Source organism: Oncorhynchus clarkii, chromosome 5 (genome assembly GCF_045791955.1).
Source record: "Oncorhynchus clarkii lewisi isolate Uvic-CL-2024 chromosome 5, UVic_Ocla_1.0, whole genome shotgun sequence".
NCBI classification, from domain to species: Eukaryota; Metazoa; Chordata; class Actinopteri; order Salmoniformes; family Salmonidae; genus Oncorhynchus; species Oncorhynchus clarkii.
Genome location: NC_092151.1, coordinates 44,927,138 through 44,941,072, shown reverse-complemented (window position 1 = coordinate 44,941,072; position 13,935 = coordinate 44,927,138). Strand labels below are relative to the sequence as shown.

Here is a 13,935-nt window from a genome sequence, read left to right as displayed (position 1 = left end):
AAGGGGTGTCCACATACTTTTGTATAGTGCATCATGCACGTTGGTATCTTCCTAGCAAACGTCCTCGCCAACTGATATTTTTATAGTATCAGCAGACGGTTATCTAAAGAGGACTAATCGGTAGCAAAACATGCTCAAGATAAATGTCCAACAAGATATTGTAACCTATAGCTTTCGTGACTTCAAGGCTTGCCTAATTGCGCACAGGCACATCTGGAAAAGAGAGATTATATATAGCGGAAGAAGCTCATTCGTATTAACCCATCATTCGTGGTCTAAATATTAGGCCTAATACTGCGTTAAATGTATCATCACCAGCCAATGGGATCAGAGCATCGCACGCTTTCTCCCCTTTCAAACTCCCCACCAATTGCTTTGGCTAAAGAAAGATTCGTAGTTTAAGTTAAGAGACGATTGCATATGATTAACACGTCGTTTATTAGCTAAATATAAGAGCCGTTAAATATTTAGCCTACTTGTCAAAGTCAAGAATAAATGATTAAATGGCACGCGTTCCCCCCAGGCCAAATGCCAAATGAACAATAGGCAAGAACAGCTGAAGGACAGAACTACGTACATTTACATTGTGAGAATAAATGCATTAAAAAGCCTTTCTGTGAAGCTTTGTGATTGACAGGGACAAGTTTGATGTCGGACAATAGAGCGTTCATTATTTAAAAGCCGGTAAGATAAAAGGCAACGTTTCATACTGAGGCTTTTGGCGGGACTTAAACATAATACCGCAATCATGAATACCTCGCTTGGCAGAAATAAAAGTCTAGGCTTTGATACTGGCAGTACCTTTCAGATATAAAGAAAAAGCGGGCTACAAATGTACATGGTAAATGGAGGGTTTTAGTCTTGGTTTTAATGGAATATTAGTGTGCGGAGTACATACCTGGTGTGGTTCTGCACTGTTTCAGTGTGATTTCTGGCTGCGGTGAGCTGGGAGGTCGGGCTGTGGTCTCGCAAGATGAGCTGACATATGATGGTGAATAGTTAATGTTATGGGGATATTTTGCTTCCACTGGTCCTGGGGGCCTTGTTAAAGTCAACGGCATCTTGAACTTTACCAAGTACCGGGACATTTTAGTCAAAAACCTGGTTGCCTCTGCCTGGCCGCAAGTGGATCAATCCAGCAAGACAACAACCCCAATCTTATCAAACGTTAAAGAAAAAGGCTCAGTGTCGTTATCCTCGGAAGGGGAGGCTGCTGGAGTATTGAAAACAGGGGTGCCAATAATTCTGACCCTTATCTTTTTTTAAATGTTTTTTATTACTTGATAAACAAAATCTCTTTCTCTGAGCAATTCTCATAAGTTATTTTGTATGACTGATCCTTCCTCACTACATTACATGCTAATTATATCAGTAAAAGTGGATCACTCATTTCTCAACCTTTGTTTCCAGTCAAATAAAAAAATGTACAGTCAAACTCAGTGAGTCCCTGCTTTTGTTTGTAATTAAACTATAGTCTTTAGAGGGACAAAATAATGAGCAGCAATGGTAGTTAGGCCTAACTGCTATTCCATTCTGACTCCTGAGTGTTCTGTTGGTGGTGTTAAGAGGAGAGTGTTTATGTCTGTGCGTGCGTGTGTGTGTGCGTGCGTGCGTGCGTGTGTGTGCACGTGCATGCGTGTGTGTGCGTGCGTGCGTGCATGCGTGTGTGTGCGTGCACGTGCGTGCGTGTGTGTTTACGTTCTAAGTGGCAGTACCCTGTTAGCGAGCGCTTATCCCCCTCCAGCTGGGTGGGAGATTGGCTTCCATGTTCCTCTCAGTCGCAGGTGAGCCTGTAATTGTTTGCAGCGGTAGGATTGCAGCCCGAGGCGCTGTGTACAGAGCCAGCTTCTCATTGACTGACAGACCCCCCCCCCCCCCTCTCCTTCTCTCTCTCTCTCTCTCTCTCTCTCTCTCTCTCTCTCTCTCTCTCTCTCTCATCTCTCGCTCTCACTTTCTGTCTGTCGCTCCTTCTCTATCCTCTCTCTCTCAGTTCCTTTCTCTGTCTCTCTTTTTAATATTTCAGTCATTAATCAGAGCAGTGCTGCTTGGGAGCCTCACAGCCACCACCTCTTTATTCTTCTGTAATGATGGGATCCTCTCTTGGAGTAGTCTCGAAAAAGCCGACCCTATTCAACAGTGACCAGGGTCTGGTTTCGGTGATGGACCTCTTTTGGCAACTTCGATATTGGAAAATAAATTGTTCCCGGGGGTAGGTCCTCTTCAGACAGACAACTCTCCCAACAAATCACGAGGCAGACATGCCAGGACGTTGCGATTCAAAACCAATGTTTGCAGGCAAAAAAAAACCTTTGCCCTGGTAGTTGTTGCAAACTAGCCACTTGCCAAATGATCTCGTTAAAAATAACCTCCACGATCCACATCTCAATAGCTCCTTTTTCTTTGTATTTTATTTCGGTTAAAGTAGTGATGTAGACAGTGATGTAGTTTGTCAATGCCAGAAAAAGTCCATCCTTGAAACCTGACTCGAGTCAGAGAAAGAAGTAAAGGAGAGTGGGAGATGGAGGAAAAGGAGGTGTTATTGGCACCAGCACGTCTCTGCTCTGTGGGAGTCCATGGGTTAGAGAAGAAGACAAGAAGGGAGACCACGGTAGAGGAGAGAAGAAGAGAGGATGGAGGAGTGGAGAGAGAATGGAGAAATGACAGGAGAGGGGGAGAGGAAAGCGTAAGAGAAGAGGAGAAAGAGGAGCAGGAGCTAGGAGAGGAGGGGGGGGAGCAGAGAGTTTTTTGTTTTCGGGGAAGGCAAGCCAGTCGGTCACAGCAGGCGTCTGTCTTTTTAAACCATCTCCTCTACCCAACAAGGCTTTTACTGTGTCAGTGCTCTCATCCAGAAACACTTAGGTTAAATACAGCCTCGCACATCTGTTCCCATGTTAATGTCTCCTCTCTGCTCCGCTCCTTTCTGAACAAATCAAAGCCCTTCTAGGGGTCCTACACTATTCTGTCTGTACGCTGCTCGGCCTTGTGAGATGTTGACTGGGGAGTGAGGCCTACACAACCAAATCAGTCTCGTCTCATTGGCTCCATTGGCTTGCTGTTGATGTGATGACGTAGAACCGAACCACGCTGTCTGTCTGCAGTCCCACTCCATTATCCTCTGCAGAGGGAGCCCACTTGTTCTATGTGTGTGTGTGTTCTGTTCTGAGGGGCTGCGTTAACTATCCTCTCTGGTGTGTGTTTAATGGGGTTAATTGAGTTGTTTTAGATCACTGGGCGACTAACTGGCCTGCTAGTCTAGGCTTATCAGTAAAAACTCATGCTATACAGTCTTGGCCAAAAGTTTTGAGAATGACACAAATATGAATTTTCACAAAGTCTGCTGCCTCAGTTTGTATGATGGCTATTTGCATATACTCCAGAATGTTATGTAGAGTGATCAGATGAATTGCAATTAATTGCAAAGTCCCTCTTTGCCATGCAAATGAACTGAATCCCCCAAAAACATTTCCACTGCATTTCAGCCCTGCCACAAAAGGACCAGCTGACATCATGTCAGTGATTCTCTCGTTAACACAGGTGTGAGTGTTGACGAGGACACGGCTGGAGATCACTCTGTCATGCTGATTGAGTTCGAAAAACAGACTGAAAGCTTCAAAAGGAGGGTGGTGCTTGGAATCATTGTTCTTCCTCTGCAAGGAAACACGTGCCGTCATCATTGCTTTGCACAAAAAGGGCTTCACAGGCAAGGATATTGCAGGCAAGGATATTGCTGCCAGTAAGATTGCACCAAAATCAACCATTTATCGGATCATCAAGAACTTCAAGGAGCGCGGTTCAATTGTTGTGAGGAAGGCTTCAGGGCGCCCAAGAAAGTCCAGCAAGCGCCAGAACCGTCTCCTAAAGTTGATTCAGCTGTGGGATCGGGGCACCACCAGTACAGAGCTTGCTCAGGAATGGCAGCAGGCAGGTGTGAGTGCATCTGCACGCACAGTGAGGCAAAGACTTTTGGAGGATGGCCTGGTGTCAAGAAGGGCAGCAAAGAAGCCACTTCTCTCCAGGAAAAACATCAGGGACAGACTGATATTCTGCAAAAGGTACAGGGATTGGACTGCTGAGGACTGGGGTAAAGTAATTTTCTCTGATGAATCCCCTTTCCGATTGTTTAGGGCATCCGGAAAAAAGCTTGTCTGGAGAAGACAAGGTGAGCGCTACCATCAGTCCTGTGTCATGCCATCAATAAAGCATCCTGAGACCATTCATGTGTGGGGTTGCTTCTCAGAAAAGGGAGTGAGCTCACTCATAATTTTGCCTAAGAACACAGCCATGAATAAATAATGGTACCAACACATCCTCCGAGAGAAACTTCTCCCAACTATCCAGGAACAGTTTGGTGATGAACAATGCCTTTTCCAGCATGATGGAGCACCTTACCATAAGGCAAAAGTGATAACTAAGTGGCCCTGGGGAACAAAACATTGATATTTTGGGTCCATGGCCAGGAAACTCCCCAGACTTTAATCCCATTGAGAACTTGTGGTCAATCCTCAAGAGTCGGGTGCACAAACAAAAACCCACATATTCTGACAAACTCCAAGCATTGATTATGCAAGAATGAGCTGCCATCAGTCAGATTGTGGCCCAGAAGTTAATTGACAGCATGCCAGGGCGGATTGCAGATGTCTTGAAAAAGAAGGGTCAACACTGCAAACATTGACTCTTTACATTAACTTCATGTAATTGTCAATAAACGCCTTTGACCCTTATGAAATGCTTGTAATTATACTTCAGTATTCCATAGTAACATCTGTCAGAAATATCTAAAGACACTGAGGCAGCAAACTTTGTGAAAATTAATATTTGTGTCATTCTCAAAACTTTTGGCCAAGACTGTACAACCAGCTGAACATTTAACGCGATTCAATGGTCTCTGAAAGTATAGAACGCGCACTGTGAGCGATTAGTACTAGTGTCTGTATCCGTGTCTGGTGTTTACTGCGATGGCTGTTGAGAGAAGTCAAGTGTGTTTGTGTGTGTGGGCGCGTTGTGGAGCACCGTGCTCTAAGATGATTAGCCTATAGCGGAGCAGCACAGATAGAGACCCTTCTTCCAGGGGACCCAACTGCCGCTGCTGTGTCACACGCTCAGCCACAGGCTCACAGAGCAGAGCAAGGGAAGTGCCTAAATTAACTTTATCTTATCAGCTCGTGCCAGTCAACCTATACTGACACACTCAACTGTTGTCCCTGGCTAGTCGTTTGCTAGATCGTATCTGGCCTATGTCATGTCGGCAAAACACCCAGGGTGTAACCCAGGCCAACAAGATCTGTGCGCACGTGCGTTGCCCTTTTTTGTGTGTGTGGCTGTAAGAAGAAAAACAAGCAAAAGAGAAAAGGGAGAGAGGGCATTGTCAATACGACAATATTACATGTCCTCTTGTCAGGCGGTCTCCCGCATACGGACAGACGGACGGACAGACAGACAGACAGAGAAAGGCTGGGCGATATGTTCTGAAAATCATATCTCGATTTTCTCAAACTAATGGGCGATTTGCGATATATATCTCCATTTTGTAAAATGTTTTCTCTAAATACACACCGTTGCACAATTTCAAACAGTCAGGAATAATCGAATGAATTCAGGGTTTGTACATTTATACCTAGGCAAAATAAAAGCCTTCCGCAACAAGTCATTTAGTTTAAATAATGTCATTATTTGATCAAAATGGTTTAACCTGTGTTTTGCAACAATCACTGATCTGGCTTTCAACTCTGTCGATGCCCTTTTTAGTTACAAAGGGAACAAGAACCATGCACAGTGCAGGTCTCAGCGCAGGTTTAGTCAACTTGGATCTAGTATCTATTTGCTTGTTAAGGTAGAACAGTTGTTATGAATACACCCTCCTGTCCGTCTCCACCTGTTTGAACAACACGGCCTGTTCATTTTGTTTAGATGTTGAAATCAAGTGGCCTACCCGGGTAAGAAGATGCTTATTTCTCCAAATGAGAACGAGTTGTCAATTCCTTATATAAATCCGTCTTTTTTTATGCTCATTGCACATTTATAAATCACAGACTAGACAGCTAGCATGAATTTTCCACAATAATGTTCATTGATACTCCCGTTGTAGTGGGGTCTGCTCTGTTCTCAACTTTGTCAGTTGAGACGTAAAAAGGGTATTGTTAGAAGCGGAAATCGACCGATTCTGTTGGACCAAACCTCAAACGCAAATACCAAGTTGAAACCGCTTGTTGTCAGGGAGGAAGATGTGATCTTTCATCTTTGTTGTTGTGAGTGGCAGGGGGATGGGCTTGGTGTCTGTGTGCGAGTGGGAAGGTGCACAAGTGCACACAGCACAGAAGGGGCGACGAAGGCATCATTTTGAATTCATCAAATTAATTCAATATATCGCCCAGCCCTAGGCTGGCTGCTGGCTCTTTGATAGCTGTGTGGTTTCCGTCTCGGTGGAGTCATTCCCATGGTTAAGTGGCTGTCACCCAGTTCATTTTCCTCAAGTCTGTAGGGCTAATGAGTTCACTACGGGCAGCAGAGGACAGGACAGGCTGCACGGGGCCGACTGCTGAAGAGCCATTTGTATTACACTCACAGGCGGGCAAGAAGGCACGTGCACGAACGCACGCTTGCACGTGCTAGCACGCACATAATCACACACACACACACACACACACACACACACACACACACACACACACACACACACACACACACACACACACACACACACACACACACACACACACACACACACACACTCACACACACCCCGGCAGGTAGGACTCACTGTGATGTACACTTACCTTACAGATACTGCTCTCCTCTCACTGGTGGCTAGATGGAGGCTAGCTAGAATCAAAATATTTTTGCATGTCTGGAAAAGTGTCAGCGACTTCTTCACTCGCTTCAGAGAGTTTTCTCTTCGATCACAGCTTCAACAGGAGGGAATGAGAGGAGCTGCTTCGTGTCACTGCACAGAAACGTAGAAATGTCATCATACCGGTTACAGCATCCTTCTCTCTCAAGGTGATTTGGTATTTGCCAAACTAGTAGGCCTCGTGTTGGGCAACTTCTATTATTTACAGAACTACACCCCCTTTAGTTGATGAATACGTTCGTTGTGTTTCACATGAACAGGTTAGGTGATACTGGATCTCTCTGTTCTCAACTGAAAGTTGTTGCCGTGACCCGCCCACATCTCCCATCCCCCATTGTTGTTATGTTACGACTATTATCTACTTCCTGGTGAAGTTTCGCATAATGGTTCTTGAGTGGGCGAGGTCACTTCCTGTTATGAGACTGTGACATGTGACCAGGCCATATCTGGATAGTATCACTGTGAGTTTAAATGTAAACACAAAGTGAGCTTTTTCATAAAGTGGAGCCATTATAGCCTGGACCCAGATCTGTTTGTAAATAACCAAATGTATTTATATAGCCCTTTTCTCAACAGCAGTTGTCACAAAGTGCTTATAAAAAAACTGAGCCTAAAACCCCAGAGAGCAAGCAATGCAGATATAGAGGCATGGTGGCTAGAAAAAACTCAGGAACCAGGCTCTGAGGGGTGCCCAGTCGTCTTCTGGCTGTGCCAGGTGGAGATGATTAAAGTACATGGCCATTAAGGCCAGATCGTTCTTCAAAATGCTCAAACGTTCATAGAAGACCACCTGTCTTGTGCTGTCTTGCCAACTCATATAGTCACAATGACTGGTCGCAATGATCTGGAACTAGGCTAGAGCCATGACAGTTGATGGAAAACTACACTTATGGGAACCACCATGTGTGACTAAACCAAGGGTGTTTAGTGTTTACAACAATCCTTAACGACAGCCGTGAACCCATACAGCTCCTCCATACAGCTCCTCCATACAGCTCCTCCATACAGCTCCTCCATACAGCTCCTCCATACAGCTCCTCCATACAGCTCCTCCATACTGCTCCTCCATACAGCTCCTTCATACAGCTCCTCCATACAGCTCCTCCATACAGCTCCTTCATACAGCTCCTCCATACAGCTCCTCCATACAGCTCCTCCATACAGCTCCTCCATACTGCTCCTCCATACAGCTCCTCCATACAGCTCCTCCATACAGCTCCTCCATACAGCTCCTCCATACTGCTCCTCCATACAGCTCCTCCATACAGCTCCTCCATACAGCTCCTTCATACAGCTCCTCCATACAGCTCCTCCATACAGCTCCTCCATACAGCTCCTCCATACTGCTCCTCCATACAGCTCCTCCATACAGCTCCTCCATACAGCTCCTCCATACTGCTCCTCCATACAGCTCCTCCATACAGCTCCTCCATACAGCTCCTCCATACAGCTCCTCCATACAGCTCCTCCATACAGCTCCTCCACACAGTTCCCGTGGTGTGGTGTTGCTTTAGTGGTGTTGTGTGTGGTTGGTGGATGGTTGGTTGGTTTGTTGACTGGTGGTTGGTTGGTTGGTTGCGTTGCATGTGGCTAGTTAAACCCATAAAGTGTCCCTGTGGCCTAGTTGTGGTATGTAAAGGTTTTATCTATAGCACAGCAGCACCCAGTCAAAAACACTGCAGTGCAGAGCAGCTAGAGAGACTGCTGGATTGTGTGTCAGGAGTCAAGAGTGTCCTAGTTGATGGGTATTGATGATGGATATTGAGACAAGGGGGACCCTAACGGCATTCCATACAGGACAGGGCGGGGAGGATTGGGTAGGGTTTCACCTCTGCTATACGGCTGTTGTTTACGACAAGAGGTTAAATCCCCAATGTATCTGCCCTCTGCCCTCTTGACGCATGGAGCAGGACCTGTGTATGTGTCCTATCCTCTTGGGCGTCTCTCCCTGGGCCTCCAGCCCTCCCCCTTGCCCGCGTGCCACGTGGCACAGCCTGGCGTAGCTGCCTAGTTGACCTAATCCATGGGAATGGAGATTGTTTTCCAGGGAAACCACATTAGGAACATGGCTGGATTAATGCAGATGACCAGCGGGATTAACGGGTCAAACTTTACCCTGACTGACTCCCCTGGTTAATCTGTGATACATAGACGATAGTTGATGATTATGATGAATAGGAGTTAATCTGCTCGGCCGAATGGTTCCAATAAAAGGAGCAGACGAGGCCAGAGAAAGGAGAGTACGGGGAAGAGCTGACAGACCGATAGGACAGGCTTGAGTGGGCAGTGGAATAATTTAGGCTAGATAAATCACCCAAACTGGAGCGGAGCGTTTTTTGAATATGTGTGTGTGTGGTGCGTTGGCGTATCTGTCTGTCATTGTGTGTTTGTGTATGTATCTGTCAGTGTGTGTGTGTGTGTGTGTGTGTATGTATGTGTGCGTATCAGCCTATAAAAACAAGCGTAGCATCATGAAATATGAATAAGACCCGACCGTCTCGTCTTTAGTTTAGCCGCGCTCTCTCATCTCCTCTTACTCCACCAGCAGACAAAGACTAGGCCCTAACCCCTGCAGAGAAGAGTGTGTGTGTGTGTGTGTGTGTGTGTGTGTGTGTGTGTGTGTGTGTGTGTGTGTGTGTGTGTGAGCGCTCGCGTGTTATGAATGAAACAGGAAAGGGAGTGTGTGTACAGTATCAGCTGAGTGCAGATGGGGAGGTGTAGATGAGACACGGGGTTTGAAGCTTTAACAAAAAGAGGAAGTGGGCAAAGAGGGAGTATGTATTACTGCAGCTGCAATGTTTTTTTCTGCATAAAAAAATGGGCTTAGGTGGTGTGGGGGGGGTGCGGCAATGGCCGCGAATCGTGAATCTCAATGATCAGTCTTTCCCTTTGTCTCTCTCGTTTCTCCCTCATCCCTCTCTCTGCCTCTCGCCATCCATCTCTCTCTCTCTCTCTCTCGCTCTCTCTCTCTCCTCCCTCTCTCTCACTCCCTCCCTCCCTCCATCTCCAGGTGAGACAGAGGGAAGCAGATCAGGTCTGTAGGCAGGGGGCTCTGAGAGGAGCGTATGAGGAGGAGTCAGACCTCTGACCTGTCCTGACATCACAGAGCTGCCCCGGCAACACACCCGGGCCACACAAGGAGACGGACAAGGAGCACCCACTCCTTTCGCAGGCATGGTAAGTAGTGTGTGTGTGTGTTTTTGCTTGTGCAAGAGCTTCCTGTCAGAATGTTTAGGATGAGTGCGTAGTGTCAATATCAAGAGTTTAAGAAAATGCCATATATGGATTTTTCAGAAATGTTGGTAAATTTGAATGAATTAAGAACACATCTTGTGAAAGAGAGAGCTTTTATTGTTTCTTCTTAAGGGCTTGTGAAAAGACAGTACCAGTCAAACTTTGGACACTCCTACTCATTCCAATTTTTTTATATATATTTTTACTATTTTCTACATTGTATAATAATAGTGAAGACATCAAAATTATGAAATAACACATGTAGTAACCAACAAATATTTGATATTCTTCAAAGTAGCCGTCCGCTTTGCCTTGATGACAGCTTTGCACATTCTCTGAACCAGCTTCATGAAGTAGTCACCTGGAATTTATTTCAATTAACACGTGTGCCTTGTTAAAAGTTAATTTGTGGAATTTTTCCTTCTTAACCTCTAGCGTCGAGCAATCCCGTATCCGGGAGCGTAATCATAGCCTCAAGCTCATTACCATAACGCAACGTTTCCTATTCATGAAAATCGCAAATGAAATGAAATAAATATATTGAAACACAAGCTTAGCCTTTTTCTTAACAACACTGTCATCTCAGATTTTCAAAATATGCTTTAACCAAAGCTACACAAGCATTTGTGTAAGAGTATTGATAGCCTAGCATAGCATTAAGCCTAGCATTCAGCAGGCAACATTTTCACAAAAACAAGAAAAGCATTCAAATAAAATAATTTACCTTTGAAGAACTTCGGATGTTTTCAATGACAAGACTCTCAGTTAGATAGCAAATGTTCATTTTTTTCCAAAAAGATTATTTGTGTAAGAGAAATAGCTCCGTTTTGTTCATCACGTTTGGCTAAGAAAAAAAAAACGAAAATGCAGTCACTTACAACGCCAAACTTTTTTCCAAATTAGCTCCATAATATCGACAGAAACATGGCAAACGTTGTTTAGAATCAATCCTCAAGGTGTTTTTCACATATCTATTCGATAATCTATCAGTGGTGGCAGCTGGCTTCTCATCAGAAGAAAACGGAAAAATACTGCAGCTGGAGATTACGCAATAATTGCGACGGAGGACACCAAGCGACCACCTGGTAAATGTAGTCTCTTATGGTCAATCTTCCAATGATATGCCTACAAATACGTCACTATGCTGCAGACACCTTGGGGAAAACGTGGAAAAGGTAAGCTGACTCCTAGCTCCGCCACAGCCATATAAGGAGTCATTGCCATGATGCGGTTTCAAAAAATGCGGCACTTCCTGATTGTATTTTTATCTGGGTTTTTTCTGTAACATCAGTTCTGTGGCACTCACAGACAATATCTTTGTAGTTTTGGAAACGTAAGAGTTTTCTTTCCAAAGCTGTCAATTATATGCATAGTCGAGCATCTTTTCGTGACAAAATATCTTGTTTAAAACGGGAACGTTTTTCATCCAAAAATTAAAAGAGCGCCCCCTATATCGAAGAAGTTAAATGCGTTTGAGCCAATCAGTTGTGTTGTGACATGGTAGGGGTGGTATACAAAAGATAGCCCTATTTCGTAAAAGACCAAGCCCATATTATGGCAAGAACAGCTCATATAAGCAAAGAGAAACAACAGTCCATCATTACATTAAGACATGAAGGTCAGTCAATCTGGAAAATTTCAAGAACTTTGAAAGTTTCTTTAAGTACAGTCGCAAAAACCATCAAGTGCTATGATGAAACTGGCTTTCATGAGGACGGCCACAGGAAAGGAAGACCCAGAGTTACCTCTGCTGCAGAGGATAAGTTCATTAAAGTTATCAGCCCCAGTTATCAGCCCCAGTAACAAACACATCTCAACATCAACAGTTCAGAGAAGACTGTGTGAATCAGGCCTTCATGGTCAAATTGCTGCAAAGAAACCACTACTAAAGGACACCAATAATAAGAAGAGACTTGCTTGGGCCAAGAAACACGAGCAATGGACATAAGACCGGTGGAAATCTGTCCTTTGGTCTAATGAGTCCAAATTTGAGATTTTGCATTCCAACTGCCATGTCTTTGTGAGACGCAGAGTAGGTGAACAGATGATCTCTGCATGTGTGGTTCCCACCGTAAAACATGGAGGAGGAGGTGTGAGGGTGATTTGCTGGTAACACTGTCAGTGATTTATTTAGAATTCAAGGCACACTTACCCAGCATGGCTACTGCAGCGACACGCCATCCCATCTGGTTTGCGCTTAGTGGGACTATCATTTGTATTTCAACAGGACAATGACCCAACACACCTCCAGGCTGTGTAAGGGCTATTTGACCAAGAAGGAGAGTGATGGAGTGCTGCATCAGATGACCTGGCCTCCACAATCACCCGACCTTAACCCAATTGAGATAGTTTGGGATGAGTTGGACCGCAGAGCGAAGGAAAAGCAGCCAACAAGTGCTCACCATATGTGGGAACTCCTTCAAGACTGTTGGAAAAGCATTCCAGGTGAAGCTGGTTGAGAGAATGCTGTCATCAAGGCAAAGAGAGGCTACTTTGAAGAATCTAAAATATATTTTGATTTGTTTAACCTCTCTAGGGTATGTGGCCAACATCCAGTGAGATTGCAGAGCGCCAAATTCTAATACAGAAATACTCATTATAAAAATTCAGAAAAGATACAACTATTTTACATAGGTTTAAAGATTAACTTCTTGTGAATCCAACCACGGTGTCCGATTTTAAAAATACTTTACAGCGAAAGCATCCCGTACAATTATTTGAGAACATAGCCCAGCAGACAAATCATTACAAACAGTAACAAGCCAAGTAGAAGAGTTACACAAGTCAGAAATAGAGATCAAATTAATCACTTACCTTTGATGACCTTCATATGTTTGCACTCAGAAGACATTCATATATTCAATAAATGTTCCTTTTGTTCGATAAATTCTCTCTTTATATCCGAAAACCTCCGTTTTGTTTGCGCATTTTCTTCAGTAATCCACAGGCTCAAACGTAGTCACAACAGGCAGACAAAAAATCAAAATTGTATCCGTAAAGTTCATAGAAACATGTCAAACGATGTTTATATTCAATCCTCAGGTTGTTTGTAGCCTAAATAATCTATAATATTTCAACCAGACAATAACGTCGTCAATATAAAAGGTTAACAAGAAAGGCACTCTCTCGGTCGAGCGCATGAAAAAGCTCTGTGACACGGCAGGGTCCACTCATTCAGACTGCTCTTACTCCCTCATTTTTCAGAATACAAGCCTGAAACAATTTCTAAACACTGTTGACATCTAGTGGAAGGCATTGCAATTTGAGTCCTAGTGGAAGGAACTGCAATTTGAGTCCTAAGTCAATGGATACTGTAATGGCATTGAATAGAAAACTCCAACAACAACAAAATCCTACTTCCTGAATGGATTTTTCTCAGGGTTTAGCCTGCCAAATCAGTTATGTTATACTCACAGACATCATTTTAACAGTTTTGGAAACTTTAGAGTGTTTTCTATCAATATCTACTAATTATATGCATATCTTATCTTCTGGGCCTGAGTAGAAGGCAGTTTAATTTGGCCATGCTTTTCTTCCAAAATTCCAAATTCTGCCCCCTACCCTAGAGAAGTTAACACTTTTTGGGTTACTATATCAATCAAATGTATTTATAAAGCCCTTCTTACATCCGCTGATGTCACAAAGTGCTGTACAGAAACCCAGCCTAAAACCCCATCAGCAAGCAATGTAGGTGTAGAAGCACGGTGGCTAGGAAAAACTCCCTAGAAAGGCCGGAACCTAGGAAATAACCTAGAGAGGAATGAGGGGTGGCCAGTCCTCTTCTGGCTGTGCCGGTTGGAGATTATAATAGAACATGGCCAAGATGTTCAAGCGTTCATAGATGACCAGCAGGA

At 44.3% G+C, this 13,935-nt stretch overlaps 1 protein-coding gene across 7 annotated transcripts in view; it reads left to right on the top strand.

The window, feature by feature from the left end:
• The window catches only part of LOC139408906 (spermatid perinuclear RNA-binding protein-like), a 148,460-nt gene that overhangs the window by 51,921 nt on the left and 82,604 nt on the right, over positions 1-13,935 (top strand). For all 7 annotated transcript variants that reach the window (XR_011634332.1, XR_011634331.1, XM_071153356.1 and 4 more), the window contains one exon: positions 9,858-10,024. Coding sequence is in view for 5 of the 7 variants with exons in the window: in XM_071153356.1 (XP_071009457.1) it covers positions 10,022-10,024 (3 nt within the window). In the remaining 2 variants the exon portion in view is untranslated. The remainder of the gene's footprint in view (positions 1-9,857; positions 10,025-13,935) is intronic.